This window comes from Falco peregrinus, chromosome 2, assembly GCF_023634155.1.
Source record: "Falco peregrinus isolate bFalPer1 chromosome 2, bFalPer1.pri, whole genome shotgun sequence".
Classification (NCBI taxonomy): Eukaryota; Metazoa; Chordata; class Aves; order Falconiformes; family Falconidae; genus Falco; species Falco peregrinus.
Window position 1 is genome coordinate 89,597,225 of NC_073722.1, and position 14,809 is coordinate 89,612,033.

At 39.6% G+C, this 14,809-nt stretch overlaps 1 protein-coding gene across 1 annotated transcript; it reads right to left on the minus strand.

The window, feature by feature from the left end:
- Positions 1–118: 118 nt before the first annotated feature.
- LOC101922870 (melanotransferrin-like) lies at positions 119–14,451 on the minus strand. The gene is made up of 17 exons (XM_027780679.2): positions 14,320–14,451; positions 11,683–11,843; positions 10,450–10,549; positions 9,203–9,385; positions 8,569–8,731; positions 8,400–8,464; positions 7,566–7,723; positions 6,335–6,521; positions 6,017–6,165; positions 5,707–5,797; positions 5,314–5,382; positions 4,855–5,037; positions 4,423–4,579; positions 3,609–3,691; positions 2,205–2,389; positions 1,630–1,816; positions 119–819 (listed from the first exon to the last, which is right to left on the minus strand). Exons 1-17 carry the CDS (start codon positions 14,369–14,371, stop codon positions 770–772), a joined length of 2,223 nt encoding a protein of 740 aa, XP_027636480.2. The 5' UTR covers positions 14,372–14,451; the 3' UTR covers positions 119–769.
- Between the last annotated feature and the right edge of the window lie 358 nt (positions 14,452–14,809).

The window sequence follows — 14,809 nt, forward strand, 5'->3', positions numbered from 1 at the left end:
TCAGTGTACTATTAAGTAATGGTTGGAGTCTTTGGTGAGAATGAACATCCATTACTTCATCCTGAGGCTGCAAGCATCCATTTCTGTTGGCTATTAGACGCCTTAATATGTTCATTAGTGAGAGAAAAATGTTTTTATTTACTGGTATAAATCCTTCATTAAAAAGGCAAATACTTCTTCCCAGTTAAAAGCAGAAAATACTACTGATTCTGATGGCAATTACATATACAATTTATAGCATATATATGTATTCAGCAAGGACTCTCTAGTTGCAACCAAAATTACGGATATAGGAGGACAATGCTACAACTACCAAAATGTCAGTTGATTGGTTTTTTGCATGGAAACAGTTTATAGGACAAGCAAGGTAAATTGCTGCCAACTAACCTGTGCCACTCATGACAGTCTGTATTTTAGTCCACGGTATTGGCCCTGCTATTTCCACAAAACTGCTAATTTCTCCGTAGTAGGTGAACAGAATTGCTGATCCTAGTTCTGTCCTGTGGGTTATGCAGGCTGGCCTGTGCTTTTCATGAGATGTGATGCTCCAAACAAGAAAGGGCTGACATATGGGTAGTATTACATTATCATAAACATGAAGTCTGCTTTTAAAAAAAAACAAACAACCAAAAAAAAAAAAAAGAGTATCCAGCATAGATTTCTAGAGATGACTGTTTCCTTGCTAAATTGCTTTGGGTAGGTTCGATTTGCTGTTTCCTTTTTTTCAGTATCGATGGTGATGTGCCTTGCAAAGCCTCTGTCTTAGCCATCAGTTCGATGAGGATGCACAGATGTCCTGTTTGCAGAAGTCCAAGATGCCTACAAACCATCAAGAAAGTATACACTTAAAGATGCTAGCAGCTTTAAAAATAACAAATTCTTCAGATACTATTCACTAGAAACAGCAGAATAGAGGTCAAATTCCCCTTTTGAATTTCAGTTCTCTAACAACTTAGACTCAGAAGTCTAATTTACTGTGTAATCTTAATTTACTTCAATACAGATTTTCAGATCCCAAAACAGCTTGATGCTGGCTCATGGACAATTTCAGTTTTAGTGATAGCCAAATGCATACTTCATACATCTTTCAGTGGAAAATAATGAAAAAGCCATCCCTTAAATTTATAAAGGTTTTGATCTTGAGTTCTCTACTGTGCTCTTTTTAAGAAGGAAATTACCTTGAGTTCTCTACTGTGCTCTTTTTAAGAAGGAAATTACTTAATGCATTTTGAGGTTAATTCAGGAATTAGATATAAAATTTCTTATCTTCTTCTCACGTTTGGCATATTGAAATGAACGTTATATTCCCTTTTCCCAGAACTGATCTTTGGAGCTGAAGGGGAAAATTTCAGAGTGGGAGCAAAACAGTCTTGTTTCAATAACCTCATATTTGCTCTAAAATGTATTAGTTATTCTGTTCCTGTGGAGCTCCAGTTTCAGTGCTTTTGGATCGGAGTTGTAAGAGGCTCTAAAGGAGCTCCAAACACAGTACTCCTTGGAAAATTGTTAGTGACAGGATTATGTAGAACATACTTCTCCATTCAGTCTAAACAAAACGGCAATAGCTATGCACAGAAGGCTGCCTGCTTTGCATTTTTCTGTATCTCACAATCAAGAACTTGACTTTACCTGCAGGTGTACAATTAAACACTGATTCTGCCAGCTGAAAGAAGGACACTCCAAGAATTTCCTGATAGCTCATGTGACTTGCATGGACAAGGTACTGAGTGGTATCTTTGAAAAGCAGATCACTTTCACCATACTTCCATGACTGAAAGAGATTGAATTCAGAATCCAGTTTGCTTCCCAGAGATTCCTAAACAGAAAGGAAATAAGTTCCACAGTTGGATCACAATTGGCAAGGCTAGGCTGGTGACCCTCAGTTTTACAGCAAGATCTAGCAGAAAAAATGTTCCACTTTCACCTAGCACTGTCTTTCTTTGTACAAAAAGATGCAGTATTGCAGCAGCAGATGTCTCAGCAAAAGTCTGACCACTGCAGAATGGCAACTGCTGCCAAAATGCCCTTTTAGAGAATCCAAATAAATATTTTCTCAACCTCCTATGCACATTCTTAATTCTTTTATATTGGACCTGAAGGCACTTTATGTATTTAGCATATAAAGCTTTGATCTTGAAAGGGTTTTCAGCAGCCATATATAACAAGTGATAACATTATAACTTTTTCCTTGTAATATATCTTACCTGGGATTTCATTAGAAAGTCATAGATTTTAGTGACAGTAACTGGTCGAGTCATGACTGTGCTGGGGGGAATGGGGCCAAGGTTACAGCCTGCCCATTCTGTGACCGCAGCACGTGTTCCATCCGGACACAAGAGTTCAAAGTCAATGGGGGTATAACCTTTTGCCCAACCAGAGCTGTCCAGATCTGAAAAGATTAAATGAAAGTAAATCCTTTTAAAAAATTAAAGTTGAAGGCAAGGTGACTCTCATGCAAAACATTAAAAAATTGAGAGGAAGAAGTTTAGCTAATATGTTCAAAACAAATGCAGCACGCTATGTTGTCATTTATTAGGAACACATAAGGAGCAGGGTAGTGTTTTCACGGAGGAAACAGGTCAGTGAACTTAAGCTGAACCTATCAACTAAAAATTAGAATAATATCAAGGCATATGAACAGCTTATCATGCCTTATCTTCATCTGTATTCAGATTGCTTTCTGAAAAGAAAGTAATTCAGCCTGCATGTCCCTTGCTTCTTCAGACAAACTGCTCATCGCTGCATGAATTCCTGTGGTTTTCCAGGTTCTTATACCTCCACCCGATTTTACGGAGATTCCTCTCTTAGAAAAGTCTCTCCTGTTTATGAAATTGCCTAAAATAGAATTTCAGTGTGCTTTATCAGGCTGAACAAAATGGGGATTCCCTCTCTCTTCAACTCCATGCAAAGGTAGCATTATTTTGGTTGTTGGAGCAGTAGACATAATGAAGGGATTTAAGCTACTGTAACTAAAACAATTTTCAACAAAATCCAATTGCTAGATGGTTGCTAAGATCAGTATTTCCCAGAGAAAATTAAATATTTCATAGTGTACTAACAATGTTTTAGGAACTGTGAAAGGCAAAACAACTTGCAGGTTTTTTATCTATTAAGGTATTTGGACTGTTCATTCCGTAAGTGCCTGTGAAACAACATGAAGAATTTGCCATGTCATGATGAAGGCATAGAACATCTGCCAGCACAAACAGCCCACAGCATTGCTCTTATCTGCTATCTGAATTCCTGAAACTTTGATTTAAAAAAAAACAGGTACATGCACTATGGCTGCCTATGGAAGAAGGTCTGGTGGGAAAAGTCACTTGCTTTTTAAAGCTTTGAGCTTTCAAAAAATAAGTGCAGTCTCCAAGGATGGTTATGCTCCCAATGATTCTTCCTCTTTCCTCTCTAAAATGGAACAGTATCTGAATTTGAGCTTTATTGGAGCACCTACTTGAAGGAAGGTTCTTGCAATTTTCCAGCCACAAACACACCTTCACGGACCTAGATTAAACCTGCAAAAGCTGATCCTCATGAGTGATGGTCCCTGTGTGGGAAGTAACTGACACTAATGAACATTCTCAAAGGAAAAGAGAGTATCTGCATCTCACTCTGTATGTTCTGGAGTAGATTAGAATGTTCCAGGAAAGCTACATCTCCGAAGCTTCTTCCACTGGGATTGCCAACTAGGCACCTGGTGCAGGGAAAAAAAAACCCAAGATATCAGAGACAGCTGCTATATAATGACTGACATTTGGATAGTCCTGAAGCTAAACCAGGAGCAGCTGGAAGTATCCCTCTCATCTGTACTTACATGGTTGTTATATGGAACAAGTTAGTGGTGTTAGTATAGATCTCAGTGGAGAGCATTCACATATTTCATAGGACAATCCTTTACATCCCTTAAAGCAGCTCCCAAGCCAAAGTGTGGCACAATGTCTATGCAGCCTCAACTGTGCCTAGCCATGAAAGAGAATGTAATTCAACTAAATGCATTATATATATTTTATAAGAGTGCTTTAATCTTTAATATTCTTCTCTGCCTCTGTCTTCAACTATTTTTTTTTAATATCTTCGGTCTATTTAATTACCTCCTGTACCTTACAATGCTCCTTACCACATCACTTCTGCTCTCTGACCTTCTAACTGTCTTTCATCCCTTCTTTTAATGAGTCTGTACCAATGCTCCAAGCCCTGCATGTTTGGAAGCATTGTCTTGCCCTGGAAATGGTTTCATGACTGTTTTAAATCAACAATCAGTTGAATGTTCCCATAGCAACCGCAACCAAAACAAAATACATGCTAGCAGAAGTTTATACAGCCAGTTGCTTAACAAGACCAAAACCCCAAACCTCCAAAGAAAACAATCAGCAAAATAAGCAAATTCTAGCTATTGCTCTGCATTTCTGACTGACAAAAGCTTACCTGAGTGCTCCCATATTGCCATAGTAATGTTCGTTGTGACCTGCAGCACATCTGCTAGATATTCGAGCCCCTTCCACCTCACTGTCTCCAATGCACACCTTGCACAAGTTTCCATCTGCTCCTGGCATGCAGCCCTTCCAAAAGTAGTTCTGATAAGCTGAATAAAGAAAATTGAGGTGAGATTAAGGCAAGGTATTCCAAAGCCTCTTCACACAAAAGACAGGAATAGAATTCCATCCTAATAGCTAGCAAGGAGAGGGCTAAACAGTGTGAAGAATAGTCAGATAGGAGGAAGAGCTGCTTCAACACCCTCTGAGACTGCAATCATCATTTCCTGATCAAATCCTCATGGTGCCATCTCCATTTTACTCCCAAATTTGGGGTTTCACATTTCCATGGTCTAGCCAACAGGTAACGTAGAGCAGCCCTTACCAGAGCCAATGTCACAGATCTCAGTATCATTCTTCAGAGCTCCCACTGTGTATCTGGAAAGAATCAACCACCCTCCAGGACTATACAGGTGACTGTGGCAGGATCTCTTTCCCTTAAGGTTATGGATGTTGATCTGTTTGGTGTTTTTCTTAGCTAGGGCAACAGCATAAACAGGTGGCAATGCTGTAAAACAACAACAATAACCAGTTATACCAAGGCAATTAAGTATTCCAGACAGGTATAACCCCCCTCTTCTCTCCCTCATCCTGTCAGGACATCTTCAGTTACAGTACAGGATCTGCATTCTTTGCTTAGCCACAAAGCTCTTGTCCTAGCTGCCTACTGAACATGCACAGGAAATTATTTCCCAAAACAACATGCAAATACATTCCTACATAAATCCTAGAGGCAGCCTCAGGAAAATCTAAACTTTTCGCCTTCTCAAAGTTGTTCTGTTACCTTTGTGCTTAAGATGAATTAGTTTCCCTGATTTCTCTGTGCTCTCAGCAGCTGGGACACAATCTCCCCCTGGAGAGGAGAAACAACCATTAAGGATCTTGTCACTGCTGTCATTCCTATTACATGGCAGCACCCCATTAAAAACCTTGCAGTCCTCTTGAGCTATGTCAGCATCTCTGTCCCCTTTACATATATATATATGTAAAAGAAATATAACAAATAGCTAGACCAAATGCTAAATCCAGTTAGTGGAAGAGCTAGGAAGAGTATTTGGACATATATATTAATTTCTGCTTCCATCACAAAACATCACAAACTGGGGAAATTTAACTATATTTTTAATGGTAGTTTTTTTATTCCCTCTCTTCTTTCTAAGGTCACATGAGCACTCACCGTAACATTCTACAGCTACAGGCACCAATCCACACCTCCCTGCAATGTAGACATGTGTTGCATCCAGGGTGACTGCATCAGCCTCACTACTCTGCCAATAGCATCAGAGAAAATAACAAAACCAGGATTGGCATGAATTGCGTAATCAAGCAGTTGTACTTCCCTGTTGGCTGGAAATTCCCCTAAATTCCCTCTCATTCCCACCAGTTCCTTTAGTGTACAAGCTGTTTGTCCTCTTGTTCAGCTCAGACAAGGACATACACACCCTGTGCAGTCTTATCATATACTCTGACCACAGGGAGTCCCCTACCTTGATCATTTCAATGCATTTGGTCATGGAAGTTGCTTGGACACAGACTAATGGATCAGATTTGATGCTCAGTGCCCACTCCTCACATTTGCGTAGCTCAGCATCACTGATGCAGCACCAGCGCACAACACTGTTATCCAAAGAGCTCCCTGAATGAGAAGGAAGGAACACAGTGAGACCATATCACCTATGCACCAATCTGTTCTCTGTTAAGGGGACATTTAAGTCTATGCGCTTGTGCCTGGCTGGGAGGAATAACATGGAAAGACAACTTTTTCTTCCCTTTCCTTAGCTACAGCCCTTTGGAAGGCTTCTCACCTTCATGGCCTAGTCCCTTAAGGAGAGCTACATAATCCAGACCAAGGACATAGGCAATCTCTAGCTGGTCCTCGAGAAGTTGCAGGTGCTGAGTGGCATCTCGGAACAGCAGGTTCTTTCCCCCAAAGGGTCCTGAGGTGAAGAGTTCAAATCTGGCTCTTTCCTTTCCTTTTCGCCCAAAGAGGCGCTAGGACAAGAACAAGACTTTTAATTGCAACAAGTCTTCTCATCTTTCCAGTAACAAGCAGCCTTATCCTTCCCTCCCTTCATATCAATGGTTTGTAACACAGTACTCAGGGTTCCATCACACTGGGACAAAGCCCACAGATACTGCAGCAAGTGGATGACCCCAGTCCTACAAGCATTATATGATTCACTTTTCTGAAGAGTTTTTTTCCATCTTAGTTATTCCAATTTATTGGGCTGTGCTCAATGTCTGCTACCTTGGAAAGACAACAGAGGGAGTATTGCTGAGTGAGAAACATCTATGATAAAGATCATTGCAGTAAAGGAGTGCACGATATCTTGTGCTTTATGATGGGGAAGTACCATATGCAAAGCAGCTCTGTTCAGCCTGATGATACTGGAAGAGAAGAAATCACTGAAAAGCATACTGGGAACACTGCTGCACGGCCATTGCTAGGTATGGGGGAACACAGCTAAAATATGTGTTATTAAGTGCACTGAAAAAGGCATATGAAGATCTCTCAATAAAGAGGTTTTGTACAATTCCTATCTACCACAGTCTGTGTGACTGCACAACCCAGCCCACTAGGCTGAATTAGTCAGTGTCTACTGGACTATTTTAAGGCCTGGATGACTTCATAAATTCTTCAAATTTGCATTTACATATGCATTTCAGGTTCAGCTTCAGATTCCTGGATGTCAAGGTAACGGATACTATTTATATATTGAGAAAAAGAGAGGAACAAAGGTGAACACTGCCTGAACCTATGTGTCTCCCTCAGCTACATAAGGGTCGACATAAGTTCCAGGGCAGGATGAACATACATCGTTAGCTATTTTCCAGTTTGGGTGTTACAGCATCTTTCCCTTCTTTACTTATTTATTCCCAGCCTTCTACAGAAGAACACTTCAGAGAAAAGTAAAACCTTCTTCCAGAAGCCAATGCAAGATACTTCCCCCGAACAACCAAATTTTAGTACTTTGTTCACACTAACTATAAATTTCTCCTGTGTCTGGAGATATACAGCTTATAAGATCCACTCACTTGGATCATGCTAAGAAATTTGTTGGTAATCTTCTGGAAGTTGTGGCGGGTGACGATTCCACGGCCAGGTCCCTTGCCCAAGTTACAGGTGCTGTATTCAGTCAGCTCAGCTGTAGTCCCATCGGGACATAAGAGTTCATATTCCTGTTGTTCTGAGTCTGAAACAATAGGATACTCGTGAATCTATGAAGTGAGACATGACCTAGCAGCAGGCACTGCAGTAGAAGGTAAAACGTTTTTCAGAGGAGGTTGCGCAAAGAGCATGCAAGCAGCACAGTGTACCAAGCACACGTGGAAAACTGTCTTTGATACGCTTTTCATGTAACAGAGGGACCTCAGCCCGAGGTGCTCCAAAATACTCTTTAAGCTGTACCCTGTAAATATGTTTGTTTAAAAATACTTACCTGGAAAAGCTAGTGTTAACCACCTTCAAAAGTGTTGCTACAGAGCTTGACTGAGTTTAAAAATACCAAACAGGTATACAGGAACTGCACATTCTAGCAGCTCAATACACTGAATTCTAAAAGGATTATCATAACTCAGGCAATGCAAATGCTGACATCTGATTCAGAGACTTTAGGCTAAAGAAATCACCTGTATAAAAACATCTGTCTACTCCTATTCTAAGAATCTCCTGTGAGCAATTACTGCTCACTTATTCTTTCCTCTTCTTTTCCCTTCTGACTTGTGTGGAGAGCCAAAAAATACCACTGAACTGCTTAGAGAGATTGACTTTTCCCTGGAAACAACACAAATATAGGTATATCCTCCAAACTTCTGTGCAGTAAAGAGCACAGCCAGAGTTTAAAAGGAATCTGAGTTCTTAAGAATTACCTGTGGCACTTGTAATTGTTAGATGATCTAAAAAGGCAACATCTGCCACTCCATTCTTCAAGCATCTGTAGAAAGACAAATGCCATCCCATTAACATCACCTGGCTTTTCTTCCCACACAAGTTCTTTTTCCATGAATATAAGTTAAGTACCAGTGTCACAGAGCTCACCTGAAGGCACCCTCAGAGTCATAGAAGGGTTCGTTACTGCTGGTCTCACAGAAGTGGTTCTTATCTCTGACATAGGACTTTTGTCCTTGGCAGAGAGCACACAGTCGAGGAGCAGCAACACCAACTCCAGGGATGCAACTTGCATTGAAATACTCACTGATTACTTCAGATGTAAGGGGGAAAAAAACCACCAAAAAGAAAGAAAAATAGTCAAATGGGAAAAAATGGAAGAAGGAAAAGGGGCCAAGCATATTGTGGACATAGCTAGGACTATGGTGCTTTAAAACGAATCAGCAAATGCAGCTTCATTGTCTAAACTTCAAATTCAAAACATTTGCTGGAAACAGAGTGATCAAATTTTGCTTGTTTAAAACCATCTTTGTGTTGGTTAGATATTGCAAAGATTTGTTCCCTGTTGCATAAAGAAGACGAAGATTTCCTGTTTCGGTAACAGTTCTGCTGCTTTGAGATTGCTAGAAAAGTTCTGAAGAGAGCTAAGAGCCAGTATCAAAAACACTCCAAGAGGATATCTCATCCACAAAATCCCTTCAATTTCCACATAGCTCAGTTCATTCTACATCTGCTAGCATTTCACTCACTTTTGCTGAGGGCAGAGGCGATTCCCTTCACCCACCTTGGCTCAGAGGCTGTGCTTCATCCCAGGAAAGATCATTTCTTGCAAGGAGAAAGCCAAGTGGAATATTCCAGCCTGATGTCCATCTGGCTCCATTGTGGCAGCTGCGTGCACCTCGTAGCCTTTGGATATCCAGAGTTCCTCGTTTGGCAATCGCCACAGCAAACACACAATTTCCTGTGACTGGACAAAATATGTTTCAGAAATAACTAAATCCCAATTCTGCAGCTTCCATCTGTGCACAGGAGTTCAACTATTTCTGTGAACATGGCAAAGGAAAAAAATCACTTCAGCATATGAAACACAGGTACTCATGCCAGGAACTTTATCATATACTGGCTACATGGCACCTTGTCAAACTGAGCGATGCAAGTGATGTGCAAAGCAGAACATAATAACCTGGTGGAAAAGGTTTACAGATCATCCAACTCCATCATCCAATGCAACTGCTTCTCAAGAAATCTGAACATTTGTATCACGCTGTTTAGGTATTGCAATGGGAAGAACTCCTATGTCTTATCCTCAGAACATACCTACCACCTGAAACATATCCGTTCCGCTATGATTTCATGGTTCTTCAGCCAAAAGAAAATTTACTTCTCATACCATCCCCATACGTCTCTTCCTACATCCATCTGCTATTTTGGCTTCCTTTTCAGATTCATGTCCCACAAGTATTTTCTATTGTATGCTTGATTTTGGCTCAGACTTATTTATTCTTGCCCTGTAAGTCATTCATTGCACAGGCTGTTCAGGTCTGCCACGAATTAAGAGGAATCTTAGCGTAACAAGATTTCCCACCGTATATTCTTGTCTCTTTAGGGTGAGAAGGAGAAAATTAATTCATGAGAAAAGCTAATCTCTTAAGGGACCTCTAGTGAATGTTCAGTTACACTAGCAGAGAGTATGGTATAAGAGTTGACACAGAGGGAATAAAACCCTTCTTACTCCCTACAAGATGTAGAACTCCAGTACACCAGTGCTATGGGCAGGGGTAGATACAGTCAGTTTGTCATAGTGACAGTACCACAGGCAGAAAGGCTACTAGATACAAAGCACCACTACTACTTTATTCATCATCACTAAGTATTTTGGAAACAGTTGTTAGTCACCTCCATACTCTTCTAAAGTCAATGAAAATGTATATACTTTTTTTCAAGAATTCTTAACATTCTTGTGCCTTTCACTGCACAGAAATTTATTAGCCAAACGGAAGTACAGCTTATTCTTTTGCTTCATGAACCTACCTTGGTCATAGACCTCCTTTGCCACCACTGTCAGACCATACAGCTTTACAGCAGAGTAAACATCTCCAGCATCCAAGGAGGCAGCATCTGCTTTATTCGCCTTGAAAACAACAGCAAAACCCTCAAAACAAGTTTACAGGGAAACAAACAGAGCAGCTTCAAGAGTAGTTTCTGCCTGAGAAGTAGTAACCAGTGATTTTTACAAGAATTTGCTTTGGTTTTAATTGAATCCCTGCTACAAAGCATGGTGAAAGGTTAGCAGTGAAGGCTGAGTTACCTTCAAAAAATACCAGTTCTTTTCCAGTAACATCGTTTTCCCCCTCTTCTTTGGGCTTTCTATTCCAAAAAACACAATTCTGATGCCAACTTAAAAAAAAAGGCAACCCCTGTTTCCTCCTACTGCTCCCACAAGACCCCAAATCCTTTTCCGAGTTCTGCTGGCTATAATATTGCCACGAAGTGGAACTGAAGTCTATTAATAAGCATTGCAGGACTGAATGAAAACATGAAATAAATTATTCCCTGAACCAACAAGAATGGTTTTCTTAGGTTTGTTTTCCAGGTCAGATTTGGACTCCATGGAAGGAAGCTGGGACTGAATGAAAATGAAAACTGAAATTCTCTATCCCAATCAAGTTTTAGGCATGTGAATGAAATTATTCTATAGGAAATGCTTATCTTCCTTTGTCATTAATGATTTTTTTCAAAGCATATTTAGCATTATGAAAATTTCATTTCAGAAACGGTCAAATACAAGAGCTTATACTTACAAAAAGTCTGATGTCTAATTTTATTTAAATTAAAGATTTTTATATGAGAAAAGGCTTTGCTCTTTACATCAGAAAAGACTGACTAGGGGCTAAAAGTAGCAGGGAAGAAAGGGAAGAGAAAATATTCGTTATTGTCAGAGTAGGACCAAAACCCACAGATCAGAAGCAAGGGGAATGCTCTGAGCAAGTTTGAATTTAGTAGTTTGGTTTTGTCCACGTATTTCCAAGAAGCTTTTTATTTATTTCCTATAGACTGCAAGAACATCAGCTGGAGTAAAATAGTACAGCTAGTAGAATGCTCATGGGGTTTAATTCTTGCTTTCCAAGCTACCATGTACTTTGTCATATATGCAATATCATAATTTCAGCATCATTTTATTCTCCCATGGATTCTGTTTACCAGTTACTTCTTCAAAAGAGGATTTGGACTCAGAATCAGTTCAAAAAATCTCTGTGAACTCACCCTGATTTTATCAATGCAGTCATATGTATTGTGGGCTCTGATGCAAGAAATCCTAGCAAACGAATTGACAGCAAGGGGCAGCACAGCCATAAGTGCTTTGGACAGTTCAGCACACTTTCTCTGTTCTAGGTCAGAAAGGGTGCACCATCGGAATTTCTTCCCTGTAGAATCAAAAAAGAAGTCAAGATTTGTAGAATTTAGGGAAAAAACCCCAACCCTCAGTTTCAGATCTTTTGGAAGAAGGAGGTTATTTTATTTTATTTAACTTCACAAGTAAGTTGATTTTGCCCACTCACACTCACATATCCACATATTTGCAGGCACCCAAGAGATGTCCCCAAGCAGTCTGACCAGGGTGACTTTTGCCTAACATGGAGGACAATGAATGTTTGCTGTTGGAGCTTTAGCATGTCTCTTTGCTTCCTCTTTACTGACAGCAACCAATGAGTTTTTAGGTAGGTTTTCAAGAATCAACAATCATTATGCCATGAACTTTTGCCTCAGAATCTTCCTTGCTTTATACTTCATGCATTTTAGGCAAGGTTGCCATCCAGAATGAGGAAACAAAGGCAAGGACATCTTTATGGTTATGATCTGTTTTCCTGTTGGGATAGCAAGAAGAGGAATGACACTTACAATGCAGGGTAACCTTGTTGCCCTCTTCCTGTTATCAGACTGAAGTTCTTCTCCTAACAAGTCAACTGTGATGTGACCTTATCAGAGCCCAGACCTTCTAATCTTGATGTAAACAATGCATTCCCCACATCTTATCAGTTTTATTGCTGTCAGTTTTGTCATTGGTTATCAATACAGGCCATTCTTTTAACCTTCGCCCTGCTTGTTTCCTCTGGTGCTTTCACACACACATAGTCCCACACATAATTTATCCGTAGCAATCTTAATATTTCTGTTACGAAGTCCAAGAGATTCAGATCTAAGCCTTCAAAATAACAAGAAATATGGAGGAAGGATGTTGACAGGGGGTCAAGTTGCTTTAGCTTTGTTGAATTTAGTTTTTAGAGAGTAGATTGTTGTAGTTTAAGCAGACAACTGGTGTTCCAAGTCCCAGGTGTCTCACAGCACTGAGCTACATACTTCGGTAGAACAGCATTTCCCACTGAGTGCTATGCTTTGGTAGAACAGTATTTCCTTCCCCAGACAAAGACTACCCGATTTTAAGTAATAAGACCCACATCAGAGCTCCGGGGTCAGAAAACCTTAGATCAGAGGAGAAATATGAATTTTTGAAGTTGGAAGAACTTCACAATTGAATGCTACTTTATAACAGACTAAACCAAACCCCTTAATCCAGTAGGTGAGGATCTGGAACTATTTGAAATTACGATGGAAATTCTGTGACTTGAACCTTCCTCTGTTTTAAAACAATGTACTATCTAAATGTTTCTTCAGCAATGACAAGTAATATGCTGGATTTCCCTCAAGATAGAGAAGTGTTTCTTCCATGACAGCACCCACTATGAAAGTCAGAAACTAGGGACTATTGGGTTATTGACAATGAAGAATCATGTATTATATTGAACAGAGTATTGAATAAACATTAACAACAAAATCCTCAAAACCTTACTTTTTCCGAACAGGAAGTTAGTAAGAATTATCTTCATTGCTGAATGCCAAACAAAGAGGTTAAGTAACTTGCACAGGAACACTGTGCAGAACTGCAGCGCAACTGAACTATTCAGATGTCAGATCTTTCCAGCTGAAAACTAAGTAACCAATTAAAAACCAAAACAAAACAGTGCCAGCAGATAGGAAGATGCAATTAGAAGTGGAGGAGAAGGTGAAACCTCCTTTTCCAGGGGGAGTCAAGGGTTTGGTTGGTTTAAATTGACTATAAAGCTGCATCTTAAGGGAGTCCAGACATACCAACAAGATTTCCTCTTTTGTTTTAGTCTCCAATTATTCCATCCTGGATGTACTATGACTTATTTTGTATTCTTTCTACTCTGAAATATATCATCATATGCATCTTAAGAAGACACTATGTATTTAAGGAGAAATATAATTATTATATATAAAAATAGCATGCAGTTATATAACTTGACAGAATCTTATACCATGCAATGAAAACCAGGACTGAATGCATAGAAAACACTACAACATCTCTAACACTGTCATTTCCAGATGTTTAAGCACTTGGCTTGCTCACGATCTATTAATATCAAGCAAAAATATTGCCTGGAATAAATAATATTTACAATTAAAACATTAAAGTTTTTATTTCTTTGAATATAGCATCAGACATTAGTACTGTATTTGTTTTTATGTTAATTCAACACAATTCCAAAAAGAACCCATTGTGGTTTCAAAGGAGAGCAGCTTGAAATAACACTGAATCATTTTGACAGTGTTCATGAGTATGAAGATCTCAACTATTCAAAGGAAACAGACTGTCACTGAATTACTAAGAAACTAGTGTATCGAGCTGCTTCAAAACTAACAGGGTCACCATCTGCCAGTGATAAAAAAAGGAAAAATACAGGCAAATGGAAATCACAGACACAGTTCTAGCTGCAACTTCTTTGCAGAGAAGAAAAAACCAAAGCATGCGTTACAGTTTGTATCCTGGTAACCCACCCAGAGATCACCTTTCTCTTTCCCTTTCTGCATCAGCCTTACCTGAAGACAGCAAAGTGAAGATAATTAGGACAATTAAAATCACTGTCTTCATGATTACAGCAGTTCAGCAAGGATCTTCTCTCTACTCTGACGCTGCTCTGCCTTCTCATACCAGAAATTCCACAGTGATGACCAAAGCTTCTGGAAGATAACAAGGGGGATTTAGGCATCAACAAGGATAAACCAAGACTTAAGAAAAATAACAAACTGTCAGAGGTGGTATATCCTTGTATGCAAAGGAGAAAGGGGCAGCGTCCTATTCCTATCCACAGATGGACAATATCCATGCATGTTTTGCTTTGTTGTGAAAAAGACATAGGCAGAAACATAAGCCTCTGCTTTTCAAATAAATCAGGCTTCTTGTGTTTCAAAAGGCACCAAAATGCCTTTGGGAGATAAGTAAGACATCTATCTCACAAAAAAGATACCTAAATTTAAGTGAATTGCCTGCCCAAACTACTGAATGTATCTCTCTACAGAATATTGAGGG

Coding starts and splice junctions, on each gene's coding strand:
- LOC101922870 (XM_027780679.2), bottom strand. CDS start 14,371: ATGAAGACAGTGATTTTAATTGTCCTAATTATCTTCACTTTGCTGTCT. Junction 7,724..8,399: donor AACAATTACAAGTGCCACAG/GTAATTCTTAAG, acceptor CTATTGTTTCAG/ACTCAGAACAACAGGAATAT. Junction 5,798..6,016: donor AATGCATTGAAATGATCAAG/GTAGGGGACTCC, acceptor TGCTATTGGCAG/AGTAGTGAGGCTGATGCAGT.